The 18,693-nt window shown below is 35.9% G+C and overlaps 3 protein-coding genes across 3 annotated transcripts; 2 read left to right on the plus strand and 1 right to left on the minus strand.

Annotated features, from left to right (window-relative positions):
• The first annotated feature begins 1,483 nt into the window (after positions 1-1,483).
• Positions 1,484-5,977, plus strand: rhof (ras homolog family member F). The gene is made up of 5 exons (XM_056243669.1): positions 1,484-2,011; positions 2,336-2,423; positions 3,875-3,984; positions 4,319-4,453; positions 5,653-5,977. Exons 1-5 carry the CDS (start codon positions 1,883-1,885, stop codon positions 5,818-5,820), a joined length of 630 nt encoding a protein of 209 aa, XP_056099644.1. The 5' UTR covers positions 1,484-1,882; the 3' UTR covers positions 5,821-5,977.
• Positions 5,978-8,993: 3,016 nt separating this feature from the next.
• On the minus strand, positions 8,994-14,990 carry tmem120b (transmembrane protein 120B). The gene is made up of 12 exons (XM_056243640.1): positions 14,868-14,990; positions 13,829-13,947; positions 13,619-13,735; positions 13,004-13,063; positions 12,825-12,920; positions 12,647-12,736; positions 11,930-11,995; positions 11,784-11,845; positions 11,591-11,683; positions 11,415-11,479; positions 10,695-10,763; positions 8,994-9,575 (listed from the first exon to the last, which is right to left on the minus strand). Exons 1-12 carry the CDS (start codon positions 14,928-14,930, stop codon positions 9,462-9,464), a joined length of 1,014 nt encoding a protein of 337 aa, XP_056099615.1. The 5' UTR covers positions 14,931-14,990; the 3' UTR covers positions 8,994-9,461.
• Positions 14,991-15,140: 150 nt separating this feature from the next.
• Positions 15,141-17,934, plus strand: morn3 (MORN repeat containing 3). The gene is made up of 6 exons (XM_056243658.1): positions 15,141-15,229; positions 15,333-15,478; positions 16,014-16,171; positions 16,248-16,407; positions 17,355-17,539; positions 17,719-17,934. Exons 2-6 carry the CDS (start codon positions 15,334-15,336, stop codon positions 17,815-17,817), a joined length of 747 nt encoding a protein of 248 aa, XP_056099633.1. The 5' UTR covers positions 15,141-15,229; position 15,333; the 3' UTR covers positions 17,818-17,934.
• Positions 17,935-18,693: the final 759 nt, after the last annotated feature.

The following is an 18,693-nucleotide window of genomic DNA, read 5'->3' on the forward strand; positions in this document are numbered from 1 at the left end:
TTACTTGAACCTTTTCTTATTTAGAATTGTGATAATGATGGATTGTAATATATTTAATAGTATGGTAAGTATATTTACAAAGAGATGCTGCACTCACTTAAATGTTTTTATATCGTAATAAATATTGTTCTTACATGCATACATATCGTCTTGTATTTATTGACATGTTTAGTTTTAGGCCTATTTAATTTTTTTCCACATTCTCTCATAATTTGCTGTTCAATCGAAACGGAATTGACGTTCTATTTTAACATTAATTTGTATCATTTCGCTGTGTGTGAACTGGTTTATGACGGAGCCAAACGGGGCCCATATGACGGAAAACAGGCACATCCGTTTTTATCCTGGTGTAGGCCGCTTTTGTCCTTTGTTATTGGATTAATGCGCCTTTTTGTTTATGTAGGCTACCATAACAATCCAGATAAATTATTTGATAACATGGGCTTCGTAATGAATTTTAGTAGTTCCTCTCTGTTACCGTGTTTGGGAACCAGTAAATCTTCTTCACAGTTATGTGACGAGACAGTCATAACATGATGATGACGCCTCCTATCTGTGAGCAGAAATAACAACCTTTTCTAGTCTCTCATTGGCTGTGACGGTGCGGGGGGTGCATTAACAGTCACCCATTGGCCATTGGTAAAATAAATTAAGAAATGTGTATTTGGCTACTCTCAGGGCCAAATACAGGCCCTGGAAGGTTTTGCTTTGCTTTATGGCAACAGTGCCCGTTTGCTGGGACTACATGGCCTCTTACTTAGTTTTGCTGTATTTAAATAGTTCAAAATAGGCAATACATTTTCATTAAAATGTAACTTTTAAGCAGATTCCATCATAGAAGATCCAATCCCTGATATGTGTTAATTATATAGTAGGCTATTTATACATTTCATACACAAAGACAAAGTCCATTTAAGTACATACACATTAAGTAACTTTTAAATAAGTTTATTTGTAAACAAATGAAAAAAATAATATTAAGGAGCATTAACTGACATATAGATAATCATTGCATTGCTTTTTTTGAACTGAATGCTCATTTTCAATAATAATTCTTATTAACATTTAAATAAATATTTTTTAAATAAGAAAAAATTAATTAATGCATGTATATGCATCAATGTTTAGACATTTATATATATATTTATAAGCAGGGTTATTATAGTTTACTATATAGACACTAACCAAAACTAAACTATTAAAAATAACAAAAACTCAAAATTACTAAAACTAACTAAAATGAAAAATATAAAAACAAATTCAAAACATAAAAAAAACTATAATAGTATGTAATTGATACTAAAATAACACTGGTAATGTGTGTGTAAATCTCCCAGTAATACAATTAATAGCACTTTTAGTTATGTGATTGTTATTATTAATAACAAAGGAAACTTATATAATTATATAATCCACTTGATGATTAGCAAATTGCTAGAATAATCACTGCATCATGGCCTATCTCAAGTATGTGCCATTCAGAGCAGCATGCTGTTATCCACCCTCTGGAGAATGTGAAAAATGAAGGTTTTCAGGCGGTCTGAATTATGTTTAGAAGTGAACTCTCTTACGACCGGCTTGAGGGAGTGTCTTCATGTACTCCGCCTAGTGTGAGTGCAGAACATGTGTAGACAGACAGGAACAACTCACACATGTCACACAGCCTCAATTACAGTAGCACGCTCTGATCTGGGCTATACTTGAAAACATAGTCACATGGTTTGAAAAGGAAAAAAAAAAGCAAGAAGGAGGAGGAAGTTAGGACCGGATAGCAGCATGCTTACCTGGCAGAGTTTTAGTCTCATGAATTTACCTGACACTTCTGTGCTCTTGGGCACCTGTTGGAGGAACTGACTTGGCCAGTGAGGCCCGCATAAAGGACATGACCCAGAACGGCACTGTAGCCGGCAATGGCACTCAAGCTGATGCACTCAAAATCGTGATCGTCGGAGATGGAGGTTGTGGAAAGACATCCCTGCTAATGGTGTACGCCAAAGGAGATTTCCCTGAGGTGAGATTTTAGATACTTGACAGTTTTTTTTGTGTGTGAGTACAGCAGATTTGCTTCAATTCCAAAGACTAGAAAGTCACAGAAATAACCATTAACACACATTTGAAACTCTGAAACATGTAGAGTTTCAGAGAAGGAAATATTGCAAAATGTATAACAGTCTTTTTTTTTTTTTACACAATATCCTCAGCAAGTTTTTCCACTCCCAGACAGCAATTCTGGTTTCTGCCTACGCCTTGATTGTAATGTGTATTGTAGAAACAAGAACTTTTCATGCACCATTATATTCCTGTACTTGTCTGATTTGATCTTGATGTTCAACAGAAATACGCTCCATCTGTGTTCGACAAATATGTCACCACTGTGTCTTATGGAGGAAAAGACATTCAGTTGAATCTCTATGATACAGCAGGTAAGTGTCAACATCCACCCTATCTGACACGAGACACACCTTAGATTCCAAGCCTCATTCTCTTTAGTGACATGCTTCATTGATTAAATATGTAGGCAGGAATGTTAAGTACAACATGGGTGTGTGTAGGCCATTAGTAATAGTTTTCAGAGCTGTCATCTCTGAGGTCAGGCAGCACGCACAACTTTGATCATATTTTATGATAAAATACTCTATTTATTCCTAACAGCATTACAGTATTTACTTAAAATTAATTATTTTGGCCATGGCGAAATATTCATATTCTTACTATCACACGGCAGTTTCTAAGCAGGTGCTTATTGGGCCAGAATCAGTCTGCGGATGTGGTGAAACAATCTAAAAGCCATATGCTGAATGTGTAATGCAGTGTGTGTATGAACATTGTATGTATTTCATGCAAATTTAAATCATTTAATTATTTACATTTAGTACTTCATCATCATCCAGTGTTCTAAAGAATGGGGTCAGTAAGGTTTATTTGAAAAACTAAATAAATGATTACTTTTATTCAGCAAGGATGCATTCAATTGATTAAAAGTGACAAATAAAGACATTTATAATGTTACAAAAGATTTCTAATTAAAATCAGTTCTGTTCTTTTGAACTTTCTATTCATCAAAGAATCTTGAAAAAAAATAAAAAAGATCCGTTTTCTACTAAAAATCTTAAGCAACACGACTGTTTTCTACATTGATAATAATAAGGAATGTTTCTTTGAGTACCAATTCAGAAAATTAGAATAATTTCTGAAGGATCATGTGACTGAAGACTGGAGTAATTTTGTTTTATTTTTGAAGCTCCAAATTTGTAGAAGATAGGTATTTGAGTTCATATTTGATCATATTCTAGTAGTTAAAACATTTAAGAACTGTACATTGAGAATCTACAGGACATATTTTTATGAATCTATATACCATAGAATAAGGAAGTGTCATTTTTTATGAATCACACTAATCATCAGACGTTTTATAGCTTATTTGAAAACACACATCAAAATACTGAATATTGCGGTATTGATCTAATCTTCCTCGCATTTACTTCCAGTGAACCCCTAACGTCTATACAAGCCGAATTTTTCCATGGTCAATTCTGTAAAGTATGAAGTATTATATGAATTGAATGACATTTTCCGTAATTGAGCTGCTTATCAGGCTCACACTGCTGCCCGGACCTTCTCTGCCTCTCTGGAACAGGATGTTGAAGTCAGGATGTGGTTTTCTACCACATCTCGGTTCTTCATCGAAATACACTGTTCATTTAATACGACATACATGCTCTATATATGGTCAGATGTCTCCGCCTCTGCTTGAATGACTTGTTGTCTATATCACCATAGAAACACTCTAGATAATGTAGTACTTTATTTTAGGTTTCAGTGTGTGGTAAAATGACATGTCATTTCCTTCTAACCAAAATCTGTTTATTGACAGGCCAGGAGGACTATGATCGCCTGAGGCCTCTGTCGTATCAAGAAGTAAACCTTGTTATCATCTGCTACGATGTGACCAATCCAACATCATTCGACAATGTCACAATAAAGGTGAAATCAGCTGGGAATGAAACCGTTTACCGATGAAAGTCTGTTTTAACGTTGTTTGCTGGCAACTGTGAGCTGATAAACTTTGACCTGGTGTGTAGATGATTATACAGATGGATCACCACTGAAAACAAACAGTATTTCTGGAACCTTTCTGTCATGTCAGCTGAGAGGAATGTGCCGAGCCCTGTTTAAATAAAGGCACAGCAAAGGGACTGTTCATTCAGGGCCTAAAGATAGAGACAGTACACCATTAGAGCATTGAGGAAGACCAGAACAAGTATTTACATAAAAGAAGAAGTTCTGTTTTGAGCAATGTTTTCCTCTCCTCCTACAGTGGTACCCAGAGGTCCATCATTTCTGCCGTGACGTCCCCATTATCTTGATAGGGTGCAAAACGGACCTGCGAAAAGACAAGGAGAAGACAAGGAAGCTCAAAGCCTTAGATATGGCGCCCATCACCTACACCCAGGTTGCCATTATATTTACATATACCTATATACAGTGCTTGACTTTTTTTTTTTTTGCTCATCAGCCACTGTGGCTAGTGGTTTTCCAAAGTTTCTAGCCACTCAGCATTTTCACTGGCCACATTTTTGACATCGGATACCATGGGGAAAAACTGCCATAGAGATATTTTTAATATTATCGCATAATTTGGCAGCAGGTATATTAGGCAGCTGTCACTTTAAGACCTGACGCACGGATCCATTATACTGTTACACATGCGCTTTCTTTCTCAACTGTTTACGTTCACTTAAACATAACTGACTGTGTTTACGTGAATATTCGGCGAGACCGGCATTTTGATGTTATTTTGTGTGTATTTGACTGTTAAAGCGCAATAAGCAGCGAAAAAGAGTTTAATTTAGTACGGAGAGGCGGCTTTATCTGCGCAACCTTTGGATGTGAGCACAAAATCTGCGGGAATGAGTAAAATTATGTGCAATACACGCAATCCCATGCAGAAATTCAAGCCCTGAAACACCAACAATATTCATCCAGGTTTGTGTCAACTCACTGTCGGAGAGATGAGAGAGCAAGAAAGCGCATCTGGTATCGTGTTTATGGTCTGCGGTAAATGACTATTGGAAGCGTTTCAGATATTTCAGGATTGAAATGTATTTAAAAATCTATATTTTTGACAACACGCCATTTTAAAAAACTACAGTTGAAAAATTTATATGTTTTATACAAAATTCAACCCGCCAAAGTGGCTAATAGGAGTGCTGCTTTACACACCACTGAAATCCACCCGCATTTGGCGGGTTGGCGGGTGTTAAAGTCAAGCCCTGACTATATATATATAATATAGGACTTTGTGTGTGTCATATAAGTTTTGCTGCTTAATATTTTTGTGGAAACCAAGATACTTTTTTTCAGAAAATTCTGAAGAACAACTCATTTAAAACCGAAATCATTTGTAGCAATATAAATATCTTTGCTTTTTACATTGTTGTCGAGGTGCTTGTGATGTTTATAGTTTTAATACTTTATGGACTAACCAGGTAATGAGATCAGGCTTTGCCACATAAATTCATATAAAACAGGTTGATTCACAGAGCTTTTGTCATTTGCTTTGTTTGGTTGTGTTTTATTGGGGGTGTGAGCTTAAAAGTTATGGTTAGTAATGGAAGTCCTGAGTAACTAACCTTCATTTCTCTTTCTTAGGGTGAAAAGATCCAGAAGGAATTGAACGCTGATGTATACCTGGAGTGTTCGGCTAAATATAGAGAAAACGTTGAGGACATTTTCAGAGAAGCGACCAAGCGAGCGCTAGCGGCCAGGGCTAAAGCAAGACACCTCCAGAAGAAGAGGAATCGCTGTACCATCCTGTGACCATTCCTGAAAGAAATAGATTTCGTTCAAGTTTTGTATATATGAACTATGATATATTGTAAACATTCTGGAATCATCTGCAAAGCTTCTCAGAATCGTTTAAGCTTCCTCGAAGGAATATTTTTTCGGGACATTGTCTCACAAGCTTCCCACCAAGCAAGGCTTACCGGTCTGCACCACATTCTTCCAACTGATGATAAGACTTAATGGAATTTTGTCTTTCATGATCGTGGATCCAATAGAAGATGGACAAACTGCTGCTGATGTCTCAGGGATGACCATATACATCTCATAGGTTCACATTGGAAGTTTGGTTACAGTCTGTTGTGCACTGTTGTATAATATTGGTGTACTGTTGTAACGCACAACTGGCTCAAGTAACTGCCATTATTATGCACTCGGGTGTACATGGTTCTATTGTGTAATTCATGTTATCTACTTACACAATAGTTGCATTTACAATAGTTAATTTAAAACTTTTTGAGTTACAGTACTTTTTTTCTTGGTGTGAACGGGCCTTAAAGTCCCCATGAAATCAAAAGTTTTTTGGCTTTTAGAATGAAGATGTTCGCCTTATTGTTAGCTATAGCTAGCTGTTATCTATTATCTGTTATCTATAGCTAGTGTGCTTCAAAACAATCAATGACATTAGCATTCAAAACTTACAGTCTCTCACTTTCGCAAATATGGATCAATGATTTTGATGAGATCACTCTGCACTTCAACTTCTCATCAGATTTTCTGTCCAATGAAATGCTCTCTAGAATCCAAAGTGTCCGGCCCCGTACATTTTAAATAGAAGCTGAAACTTGGTCAATTGTTCACACACTTACTATTTTCTACATGCTGAATGGCACATATATAGGGGATAGGGTACGGTTCAGACAGTGTAAATATGCTTTCCATTGGGACGAATGAAGTCTGGTTTCACGTCATTGTCACGCGAAACTCCGCAGCTCCGGTCCAGAGACACCATAGCACAGAGCGGATCTTACTGTGGACCCACCATTTTAACTGGAATCACACTTTTTGTTTATTTCAGTACAGGGATTATTTACTATCTTTAACATAGATGCCAGAAAGTGTTGAATCATTTATGTGGAAACAATTTGTCTGTTCCACCCTGTGTGTAGATTGCACAAATAAACCGGTGCTTTAAGTTATATATTGTGTAGGCCTATGCCTTTTCGCCTACTGAAGGAAATTGTGTCTGAAACAGGATTCACTATTAAAATTGTATAGCTCTTTTATAGCCGAGTATTCATTTCATTGGCGCTGATACTGTTCATTTTGCATGATGCAATTTTCAGATTTTAGGCAGACATATGTAGAAAATCTCTGCCTGGTTTGCAAAACAAACTTGGTCAGAATACAAAAGTGATCTTGTTGTGGTTAGTATAAAAACTCGTGCCTAGCAGGATGCGACTGCGGTAACGGAAGTCTCCAAATATTGCCGTGTGTCACAGCTACAAAGCTAAAGATTGAAATGTTAATGATCGATGTTCATTTATTTTGATGCGCTTTGTACGCTTTTATTAATTTTACAAGTCATTGAAGCTACTCTTCAAGGTGTTGTAAGTTAATTGTTTACATAAATTATTTATAATTATATAAATATAATTTATTGTTTTATATAGGCTATTGTATTCAAATACAGTATGTTATTTATAAGAAGGCCACAAATATAATAATAAAAAAAGTAATGAATTACAATAACTGGTCACAAATATGATTATAGAAATACTATTAAAAGAATTAGTAAACATTAATAAAGCTTTAACATTGGACGGAGTTTTATTTTAAAAGTTTTATAAGCAATTGCAACAATTCTGCCAAATTCAACAACACGCCCCCTTTCCACAACCTCGCTCTTCAAAACATGTCATCCACCCACTATCAGGAAACCGAACAGGCAAAAGGACTGAACAAAAGAAATGCATTCTGATTGGCTAACATGTCCCGGGCCCCTTTCCTGCTGGTTAATGTGTCATAGAGACACATGTGATTGATTTTCCACATCTTGTTTAGTCAGGTAATAGGGGTAAATTATGTTGTTTGAAAGTTTTTTTTTATTGTGGTTTTCTAAGTAAAGGAATGAATAAAAAGTAGATAAGAAAAAAATAGCATCATTTATTTTACCGACATTTAACAAGTCCTAAATATAGACGTACACGCGTCACACTTGCGCCCTCTGCAGTTGAAGTTGTAAATAATAGTATTTTTACACGAGGCCACACAGATTCCATCAGATTTAATTTATTTGCTCTGCAGCAACAGAAGGTCAAAAGAAATCCCTTTTTCCCCCTCCAGTCTGAAGGCTTATTTTAAGTTCAAGCAAAAAAAAAAGAAAAAAGTGCAGTTATTTTGTTCAACACAAGCACTGATGAAATGACATTGTGAATAGTGACAACTGTTACACATGATTTAAGGAGTGGTTAATTGTTCAATAAAGCATTTCCCAACATGAGAAATCCCTGTAATTACAGCTTTTTGCTTCAGTTACAATTCACGTGTTCCTATGAAACTTGTAACACTAGTGTTCTAGGCTAAACTAGTAAATCAGGTGTGAACAGACAAAGGAGACCATTAAGGCCAACAAATCATCCAGTAACCAAATGCAACTTCTTTCACTACTTGCTTGTGTAATATAACGTAGGAAGAAGGTCTTGTCAGCAAACTCCCTGATGGCAACCAATGAAAGATGTTGGCAAAAAATAATTCTTTTTTCTTTGACACAGTCAGTAAAAGTAACACAGACACATATACCAGCTCGTCCAATTACAGCAGATGTAATCCTAACAGCATTCATTCACATTAAGCAAGACATTGTTCAGAATTTCAACTGTTATTTTGACTTATAATGCAAATGACTATGCCTTTAAATACAACTACCAAACAGGTGGAAATCATGAAACAAAATATAAAGGGATGCTTCTTCTTGATTTAAATATACTATGAAGTGTTACAGAAGCATTATTGCCATCGTTAATAAAATAAATCCACGTTTTCGCGGTATCATGTTGCCTTAATTCAAAAATTTGGCCTCGCTCAATCACCATACTAACAAGCCACAACGTGCAAAACACACCTTTCTTTTCAAGTACCATCGTATCAATTCTTTCCCACAAATACGTAACATATGCTTAGGCTAAAATGTCTTGTAACAGAACAAGTACTTTAATCACTATCCAGCTTTATTAAAAACCATAACAAATCCCTTTGAGATGCTGCAATGAACTGAGCATCTACAGTTCTACAGCCTTCCTGCTGCGTTGCATAAAGTTGAAATGTGGCTTATTGTAAACATATCCATGCACAGGAACAAAACAAACGTGAATCAAAGTCTCCTCATGTACAGTGTCTGAAGGTTGTCAGTGGCTTCTAACCCAAACATTACCCTCTAATTGCTGTGATTGCATAAATAAGAGCAAAAACAACATGGCAGACGATAGGGCAACGTAACGCAATCTTGAGTTTCCACTGCCGCTGTTGAAATAGGTTAAGGCAGACGTCAACATCTACCTTCAAGCCTCTCCAAAAGCTCGTGGGATAGACGAAACAGTTTTGTGCGCTTTCGCAGTTCAGTTCTTTGAGTTCCACACTGGCCTCTCTGCGTATGAAATCTTCCAGTTGGTTTCCCGTTAGTTAGTTTTCACCTTTTCTGTGTTCTTCTGGACCTTCTGGCGGACCACTTTTAGAGTAGTGAGAAAATTTCCCAGGAACAGGACAAGAAACGTCAAGGCCAGCATGAACACCTGGAAGATAATTGAAGTAAAGCTTTAAATGTTTGCATGATTTCTGTAAAACATAAAAGTGTACCAAATCCTGTGTAATGGGTGGCTAAGGTGTTCATAGTGGTTCCTAGCATGTTGCTAAATGGCTGTTAGGGTGTCCAGGGTGGTTTCACAAGATGAAATATAAGACCCCACAGATAATTTATTACAGCTTGTCAAAAACACACAGGTTTGGGGTGTGTCCCTTTAAATGCAAATGAGCATTTCCCCCCTCCCCTTTCCAGAAGAGGGCGGGGCTTTAAAAGCTTGTGTTTCGGATACTCCGGCAACAACAAAACTGGAGAATGACAGAAATTGTCAGTGGCGGTGCTCGGCCTTATGTGTTCGAACCGGAGGCGGACACTGATGGAGACTCAGTTACAACTTTTAGAAATGCAACTGGACGATTCTGATTGGTTAGTGGATACATTTATGTAGTTGTTGTGGAGTTAACAACTAGCATGCGCCGTCATGTTAATCTAAAAATCTTTCAGAAATAACTTTGGTGCAAATCCAGCGTTGAACTGAAGCAGTCCGGCGTAAAATGATTTGCGCAAATGTATAACGCTTTAATAACTTTCTTCGCCACATTTCCATTCAACCACCGGGAGTCTATGGAGACTCTTATGTAAGTTGGTCTATCCAATAACAGACCATTATTAATGTTTTTTGGTGCAGACGTTGTATATATTCGGCTGCTACAGCGAGGAAACAGAAATGGTGGACTGCTGCACATATAATTTATGGGGATTATAAAAAAATGGAGTGGGTGGATTACCATTATAGGCTGGTTGTTTACACACACTGTGGACACATCTTACACACACATCTTATTAAAGTGAATTTTGCATAATAGGTCCGCTTTTAGCAGTCATTAATTGGCCCAAGTCTAACGAGCCCATCTTCAAGTCTCTATGATATTCTTAGGACCCTCTTTGAAATGGAGGATTTTTTCCCCCACCAGTTACATAATTTACTGGATTAAAATGGTTCTTTAAATTTCCTAGGTAAATAGCACACCTCGCCTCAATAAACAACACGATTTGAAGTATAACAGTGCAGAAGATTAACACTTGGGGTTTTGAGCAATAATCTCTTTACCTGCCATTCCTTGCAGTCATCACGGGCAGACAGGTTAAAAAGGGACACAGCGTTGTACAGCTGCCAAAACTGACCAGAGGACAGAAAAGCAACACAAATATCTTATACAATATGCCGGTCTGTGACCTGAATCAATACACCAGTGTTCAATAGGTAAGGTCGGTGAGATTTTTTACTGTTTTAGAAAGAAGCTCACCAAGGCTGCATTAATTCGATCAAAAATATTGTAAAAACGGTAATTTTGTGAAGTATTACTGCAACATATTATTACCCCAGTCTTCAATGTCACATGATCATTCATATATGCTGATTTGCTGCTCAATAAAAATTCGTATTATTATCAATGTTGAAAACAGTTGTGCGGCTTAATATTTTAGTGGAAACCATTTCAGGATTCTTTGATAAATAGAACAGCTTTTATTTGAAATATTATAATTATCTTTAGGGTCACTTTTGATCAATATAATGGATCCTTGCTGAATAAATTTATTAATTTCTATCAAAAACCAAAACATCTAACTGACCGCAAACTTTTCAACAGTAGTGTATCTGTTCAAAAATCCACAGTTACATGTTGTGAACTTCATAGCTGTTACACTGCTATGAACTAAATTCATAAACTTATTTTTAATGTGACTACAAAGTTGCATACGAATCAATATTTTTAAAAGGAAAAGATGCACGAGAAACAAAAGGCAACACTTAAATGCTGTAACTCACATGGCCAAAGAATAGAAACGGAAGGAGGAACGTAAGCCCCCTCCACATCCATGACTGAAAGCCCTCTGTAAGAGTAACACGAGAGGTCAGTTGAACACGCAACATCTGCAGCATGAACTGATGACATCATACAGACCAACATTTCTCCCATGATTCAAATCGGTCACAACTCTTACCCACTGTCAGGTCTAGCTGGTTTCTTTCCCCCAGAGCCCGTAATCGATACAAGCAGCCGCTCTGATAATAATATTGTAGAAACTGCACACAACCTGCCAGAGAAACAACACCATCACTATAAAGCATAACAGCATACAACCTCACTGTAAGACAAACCAAAAACATACTGAGCAGCTAATAGATTATACACACTCTGATAGATGGAGAACAACAGGAACTGACTTCTGAACATCTGATACATTGAACCTTCTGGCCTTAAAAAAAGAGGGGAAATGAAATATAAGTTGTGGATGGGGAAAAAAGATTGAATTATTTAATGTAAAGTCTAAAACACGTACCATGTCAACATAACACCTGATAAAAAGGTTGAGACGTAGTGATGCGACACCCACCAGCCTTTAATTCTACAAAGAAATAATAAATAAAAAAAGTTAAATCAAAATCTTCATAATACAACAAAAAACTAAATAAATAAACTAAGTAAATTAAATACATAGCAAAATAAATAAATAAACAAAAACGAATTAAATTAAATACCACAACCAAATAAATACATGAACTAAAAATAAATAAATGAGTGCGGTCAAAACGATTAATTGCATCTAACATAAGTTTGTAAAAATATAATATATATATGCGTGTGTGTATATATATATATATATATATATATATATAAAATACCACAGTATTACTACTATACAAGTACTACAACCAATTAAATAAATTAACAAAAACAAGCAAATTAAATACCACAACCAAATAAATAAACAAAAACAAATAAATTAAACACAAGCAAATAAATACATAAACAAATTAAAGTACCACAACCAAATAAATACATAAAAACAACTAAATTAAATATCACCACCAAATAAATAAATAAAACAAATAAATACTACATCCAAATAATTAAATAAACAGACAAAGAAATATATACAATCAAATTTTTTATTTTGGGCTTTTTTTGCCAGGACGAGAGATTTGAACCTGCGTCTCCCACTGGGGAGTTGGCACTGGCACTGAACAAATGCATTTTAAAGTGAACGTGAACTCACCGTGACCCATTGCTCATGAGGATGCTCTCTCTTATTGTCAATGTGCAATAATACCACACCAATAAAAAGTTGAAGATTTCATCTGTAACCCTGTGAAGGACACATCTGCATGTTAGACTCCAACAGAACCTTTCCCCTTCACAGAATAACATTACATTTTTCAGATCTCTCGACTTACCGGTAGTTGAAAAGGAAGAGGCAGGTGACGGCGCCAAACATTAGTATTATAGTCATATAAAGTTTGAACTTTTCATATTCATCTTTGTACGCAAATCTATTTAGAAAAAAACACAAAATTAGCTATTTTGTTCTGGGAACTCTCTATGGGCTCAACGGACATGCTCACATCAGACTCACTTGGCTTGGTTGCTGAGGAGCGTGACATTCACATTTCCAAGGACCAAATTTAAGTACAATCTGAAAAGAGAAGAAAATCGTTTTAAAAAGGCTATATTATGTCCTTTTACAAAAGTCTTGATGTTGTTTTTGGGGTCTACTAGAATAGGATTTCATTCTTGAACACATTATTTTTCACACATTTTACATTGTCGCAGCACCTCTTTTCCCAGTCTGTCAGTAACGCTCTGTTTAGTTCCGGTCTCTACGAAGCCCCTCCTTCCAAAAAGCGCAGTGTGCTCTGATTGGTTGGCTGGACCAGCGCGTTTTGGGAAATGTCACGACCCTTACCATAACCACAAGTTTCAACACACTATTAATGCAACTCAACCAGGCCTCACCCTGTTTTTTGGGTTTGCCTTGGGTGGGAATTATTTAAATGAGGTGGCATGTTCATTCCCGGAAGAACTACATTCAAGGCGTTTCAGGGAGTAACTGATATACTGTAGAGAATAACTTCCTTTGGAGTGACTTTATACCATAACCATACCTTCTTTATGATATCAGAAAAGCTTTAAAACCTAACCACATAACTGTGGTATTATAAATAACACAGAATGAAGAACTAAAACTCACCCATTTTTCTTTGGCAAATACGACTCCATGTCAAAAAAGACATTTTGCCTTTCTTTAATTTGGACCTGCAGGTCATTAATCACCTCCGATTCTTTTTCATTGCAGGTTTTCTTAGACCTGTTTTCAACAAAAGAGGAAAAGGATCTGTTTACATCATTGTGTGAATGCGTACTCGTGATCTTTATTAACATCTGAAACTCTGCCTCATACTTGTGAAGACTTTGCTTGAGGTCTTTCAGGGCTTTTCTTTGTTTGCTAATGGCACCGCTGCATATCGCCTGCAGGTTCGTCAGCTCTTCCAGCTTCTGTCTGTACACTTTGTGCGTTTCCTAAAATACAAAACGCATTGAAAGTCAACACGGAATCAAAATGGTTTCCTAATACATGCATGGCCTTTCAATGGGCAAATGATATCCACTGGATGCTCCATTCCAAGCATGAGGTATTTCAAATATTAGAAGGGCATTTTAAGCACGGGACAATTCTTTCCATCTCGTTCTCTAAGTAACAGATGACAGCTGAGTGTAGATTAATAATGGTAATACCATAGTACTGAAAGAGCACAGTATTCTAGTACCATGTTATTTACATGAGCACACACAAATAACTTATTTGTATACAATAAACAAGATAAATATTTGATGTATATCATAGCATTGAATGATGACCATGTTTCATGGTTTTTACATGGTACTCCAAGGTAATTCAAAGAATACCAGGGTACTACTGTGGTATATGTCCAAACTCCACAGTATTACCATGCCCTAAAAACACTTTTTTGACAGTATTCAAACCCCTGGAGCTTCATGAACTTCATATCAATCACTGATTCAATGACTAGAACGTCATCATCCTGTAATCTGACCCTGGCTCTCAAGAATCGATCATTTTAAGATCATTTTAACAGTTGAGCAACAACTCTTGGTTAACATCTCACCTGGTTTAACCAGTTCAATTCGTGAATCATTATCATATGTACTTTAGTGACACACCACATTTATTCAAATAATAGAACGAATATAAGGCTTATTATTTTGTCATTTTAATATGTTATTAAGAGAACTAACACTGGTTTAATACACATGTATAGTCAGTAACAAAAGAAAATCAGTTCATCTGATGAGCTAACGTTAAAGCCTGTTAGCCGCATCATAAACATCTAAAACAGGCACATTACCTTCTTACTAACACAAGATTCATCTTTTGGCTACATGAGAACACATATAACACATATCCGTTCATTCCAAACCTGCAATTGCTGATATTCTTGATCTATTTCTGTCCATTCACTTTGACATCTCTCCAGTGACATTGTACCCGTCGGCGCTGGCGCTGCTGTGCCGCCCACTGCCGCTAGTAGGCGCTCCAGCCATTTATATAAGCTCCGCTTCTTCACCCGTCCACCAGGCAAGCATACGATTCCGAGGATGACAGCGCCACCTATTGACTGGGAGCGCGAGCGAAAATAAATATTAGTCGAGGCTTGTTGCTAGGTTACCATACACTAATTACTTTGAGAGGTCTAGTCGAGATCGACCTGTTTGACAATTAAAGTTTAAATATAATTGTTTCTTTTACATGTGTGGTTGGTTTAAGTGAAGTTGGTCACAGGTAAGATCAGATTCCATATTCATCTACTGTTACTAATATTTGGTACCATGTCCTAGATTTAAAATATATATATATATAATAGTAATAATCTTTTTATGTGCAGTATGCCTTTCTTGAAAAGACCACAGACTACAGAACCACTTGTAAAACTTTGGGACAGAAAGGCGCAAAAATGTGGACTGCACCATACTGTGTATTCTGTCAACGGAGATCAGTACACGGGCGACTGGATGGATAATAACAAACATGGTAATACTTAAAGGCATAGTTCCACCCAAAAATAAAATTCTGTCATAATTTACTCACCCTTAAGTTGTTCTAAACCTGCATGAAGTTCTTTCTTCAGTTGAACATAAAGGAATGTATTTTGAAGAATGTTGATAACCAAACAGTTCCATAGTATGGGGGAAAAAATACTATGGAAGTCAATGGTGACCAGAAACTGTTTGGTTATCCATATTCTTTCAAATATCTTCTTTTGTGTTCAGCAGAAGAAAGATTTTCATACAGGTTTAGAAACAACTTGAGGGTGAGTAAATGATAACAGATTTTTGGGGTAAACTATCCCTTTAAAGATTGAATATTTAATGGCATGTTTTAAACATTGCAGGCCTTGAAGATCAGTAAAAAAACCTTTCATGCGGGCAGTTGAAATGGACAAGCCTTAATTTAATCCTTAATTTAATTTACTTTGTTATTTAGATGTGTTCTGCAGATTGCATTACGTGTTTCTAGGAAACACTGCTGTCTTATCAAAGCTGAACAAAGCTTTTACTCTGATAAGGAAAAGGAACACAGGTTTGGAAGAAAACAGGAATGATCTACGATGGGGAGTGGATGTGTGGAAAGCGAGAAGGGTTTGGAACCCTGAGCAAGACTGACCCTGAAACGAAAGAGTATGTGAGGGTGTATGTCGGTTCCTGGCGAAATGACAAGAAGGAAGTGAGTATCAAACACTGTTTGCCATCATACGGCCCATATTTTCCGCTTATAAACCTTTTTTGCCTTTCATTCAAAGGGTGCTGGGACATATTTCTACAGTCCGTCTGCTTTCTATGAGGGGCAGTGGAGTGAAGATGAGAGAAGTGGATGGGGGCGGATGCAGTATGAGAACGGGGAGCTGTATGAGGGAGAGTGGCTGAAGGACAAACGTCATGGACAGGGTTTGCTTCTGCTAGGTACGGATTTAAACTCTTCACAAATGAGCCAGCTTGGTGGATCTCACAAAAACATGCCCAGCTCACTCACATTTGATCCCAAATTAAAATAAATAAATAATTGAAAGTCAAAAATATTTTGCAGAAAGAAAATAAAGCCTGTTATTAGGACCATTAACATTATAGCACTGTAACATTATTTTTATGACAATTTAAGTGCACATTCATTACATAGAATAATTAGAGTAAAACTTTAAATCAGCATAAAATCAATACCACAAACATCACTATATATATATATATATATATATACAAATATAAAACTTATCTTTTATATATATATATATATACAAATATAAAACTTATCTTTTATATCATATCATAAAATGTTATATATATATATATATTAGTGCTGTTTGTGTGTATATTTATATATATAATAAATATATAAACTGTATCTTGTATATCATAAATAATAAATGGAAATATTTTATTTAACATTACATTTTATTTGATTTAAATAAGTGTATTATATATATAAATGATAATAATAAAATGTTTATATATACAGTAATATATACAGTAAATAAACACATTAGTGCTGTCAAATTGAGTAATCGTGATTAATATAAAAGTTTGTGTGTGTATATATATATATATGAGTGTATGTGTGGGCATATATATATACATATATATATATATATATATTTACAAACTTTTAGATGCGATTAATCGATTTGAGAGCACTAATATATATATATATATATATATATATATATAAAAATGGATCTTTTTTGCATAATTGTAATGAGAGTTAGAATCTTCAATTAAAATAAAGATGTAATGCAAATTAGCTTAATGGACCTAAAAATAAGACTTACATTTCTTCTTGCAAAATTTAACTAAATAAGTTTTAACTGTGAATATCAAACCAGACATTTTTTACTTTTTTTTTTTTTTTTTTAAAGCTAATGGAAACCGCTTTGTGGGCACATGGAGCGATGGACAGAAAAATGGACAAGGCAAGTTCTTCTACCTGGACAGAGGTCAGTTGTACGAAGGGTTTTGGGTTGACGGTGTTGCGAAGTGTGGAACCATGTCTGATTTTGGGAGAGAAGCAGCAGTTAGGCCAACAGTGTATCCAATTCCCAAGGTGAATGATTAACGCTGATGTTTGCTAATTTGCATAATTTCCATTTTAACAGTAATGCATGACGCACATACAAGCTTTCGTTCATAGGTTCTGACCACTGTAACAGCAAACAGCTCAAAATGTTTTCTATTTACATGGTTTGATACCTAGTGCAGATTCGGATTCTTTTATGTCCAAAGGTTTGCCTACAGGATTCACAGACTGTACTGATGGAGGCACAAGCATATTTCACTGAGGACAAGGAGAAATCAACAGATTCCAAGTCATATGGTTGCTAGGCAATATGTACCTTGACAATATCTCAAACTCAAGAAAGGCAGACTTGGATAAGGAAAGCAGAGAAGTATTTTTTTTATCAACTCCTCAGTCATAATAAAAACACAATAGAAAAAAAAGCTGTTGGTACATTATACTAGTAGCATTGGACAAAATGCTCTTGATGTTCATTTTGGCAAGACATCCTTGACATACATGATATAAAAAGCACAAAAAAGTGTTTGGTTGAAGTTGATTTGGTCAAGTCTTTAATCGGAATGTATAAAAAATGTGGATTTTCAAATTCCAACACATGCCAATGTGCACTAATAAAAAGAGCTTCTGGACCAAACGTTACACAAGCCGTTTCAACAAAATGAATTTTATTTTACACACTTTAGAAAAAAAAAATCATTGTACTTCAATTTGGCAATACTGTACATGTGATTAAATGTCGATATATGTGCCTCTTTGATCATTTTAGTCAATGGTGCTGATGCAAATACATGCTTAAATGGTCCTCTGCTTAATGAACACTTTGTCTAAATTGAGTTTGCTAGCATAATCGTACAATCCTGCAAGTTCCTCAGCCATGACGACTCTGTACTGGCGACCAAACCTCAGAATGAACAGAGGCCCCTTTAATGGGAAGCTGTTTCAAATACTACCAAAAAAGGTCAGACAAACATGTTGATAAAGTGCCTTTCTTTGAACTAAAGATGTGCTCATGCAGGGGGCTTTTATTTAAGAAAACAATGAAGCATGAATAAGACTGTTTTTTGGGGTTTGATTCAGCTATTCAACAGCTAAGCCCTGATTCAGAAACCATCAAAATTATTTGGTCAAGTGAACATGAAAGTGTCCCTGTAAGAATGTAGCTTGCCTTGTGTGAAAATAAA

This window comes from Rhinichthys klamathensis, unplaced genomic scaffold, assembly GCF_029890125.1.
Source record: "Rhinichthys klamathensis goyatoka isolate OS25496 unplaced genomic scaffold, OSU_Roscu_1.1 h1tg000027l_1, whole genome shotgun sequence".
Taxonomy (NCBI): domain Eukaryota; kingdom Metazoa; phylum Chordata; class Actinopteri; order Cypriniformes; family Leuciscidae; genus Rhinichthys; species Rhinichthys klamathensis.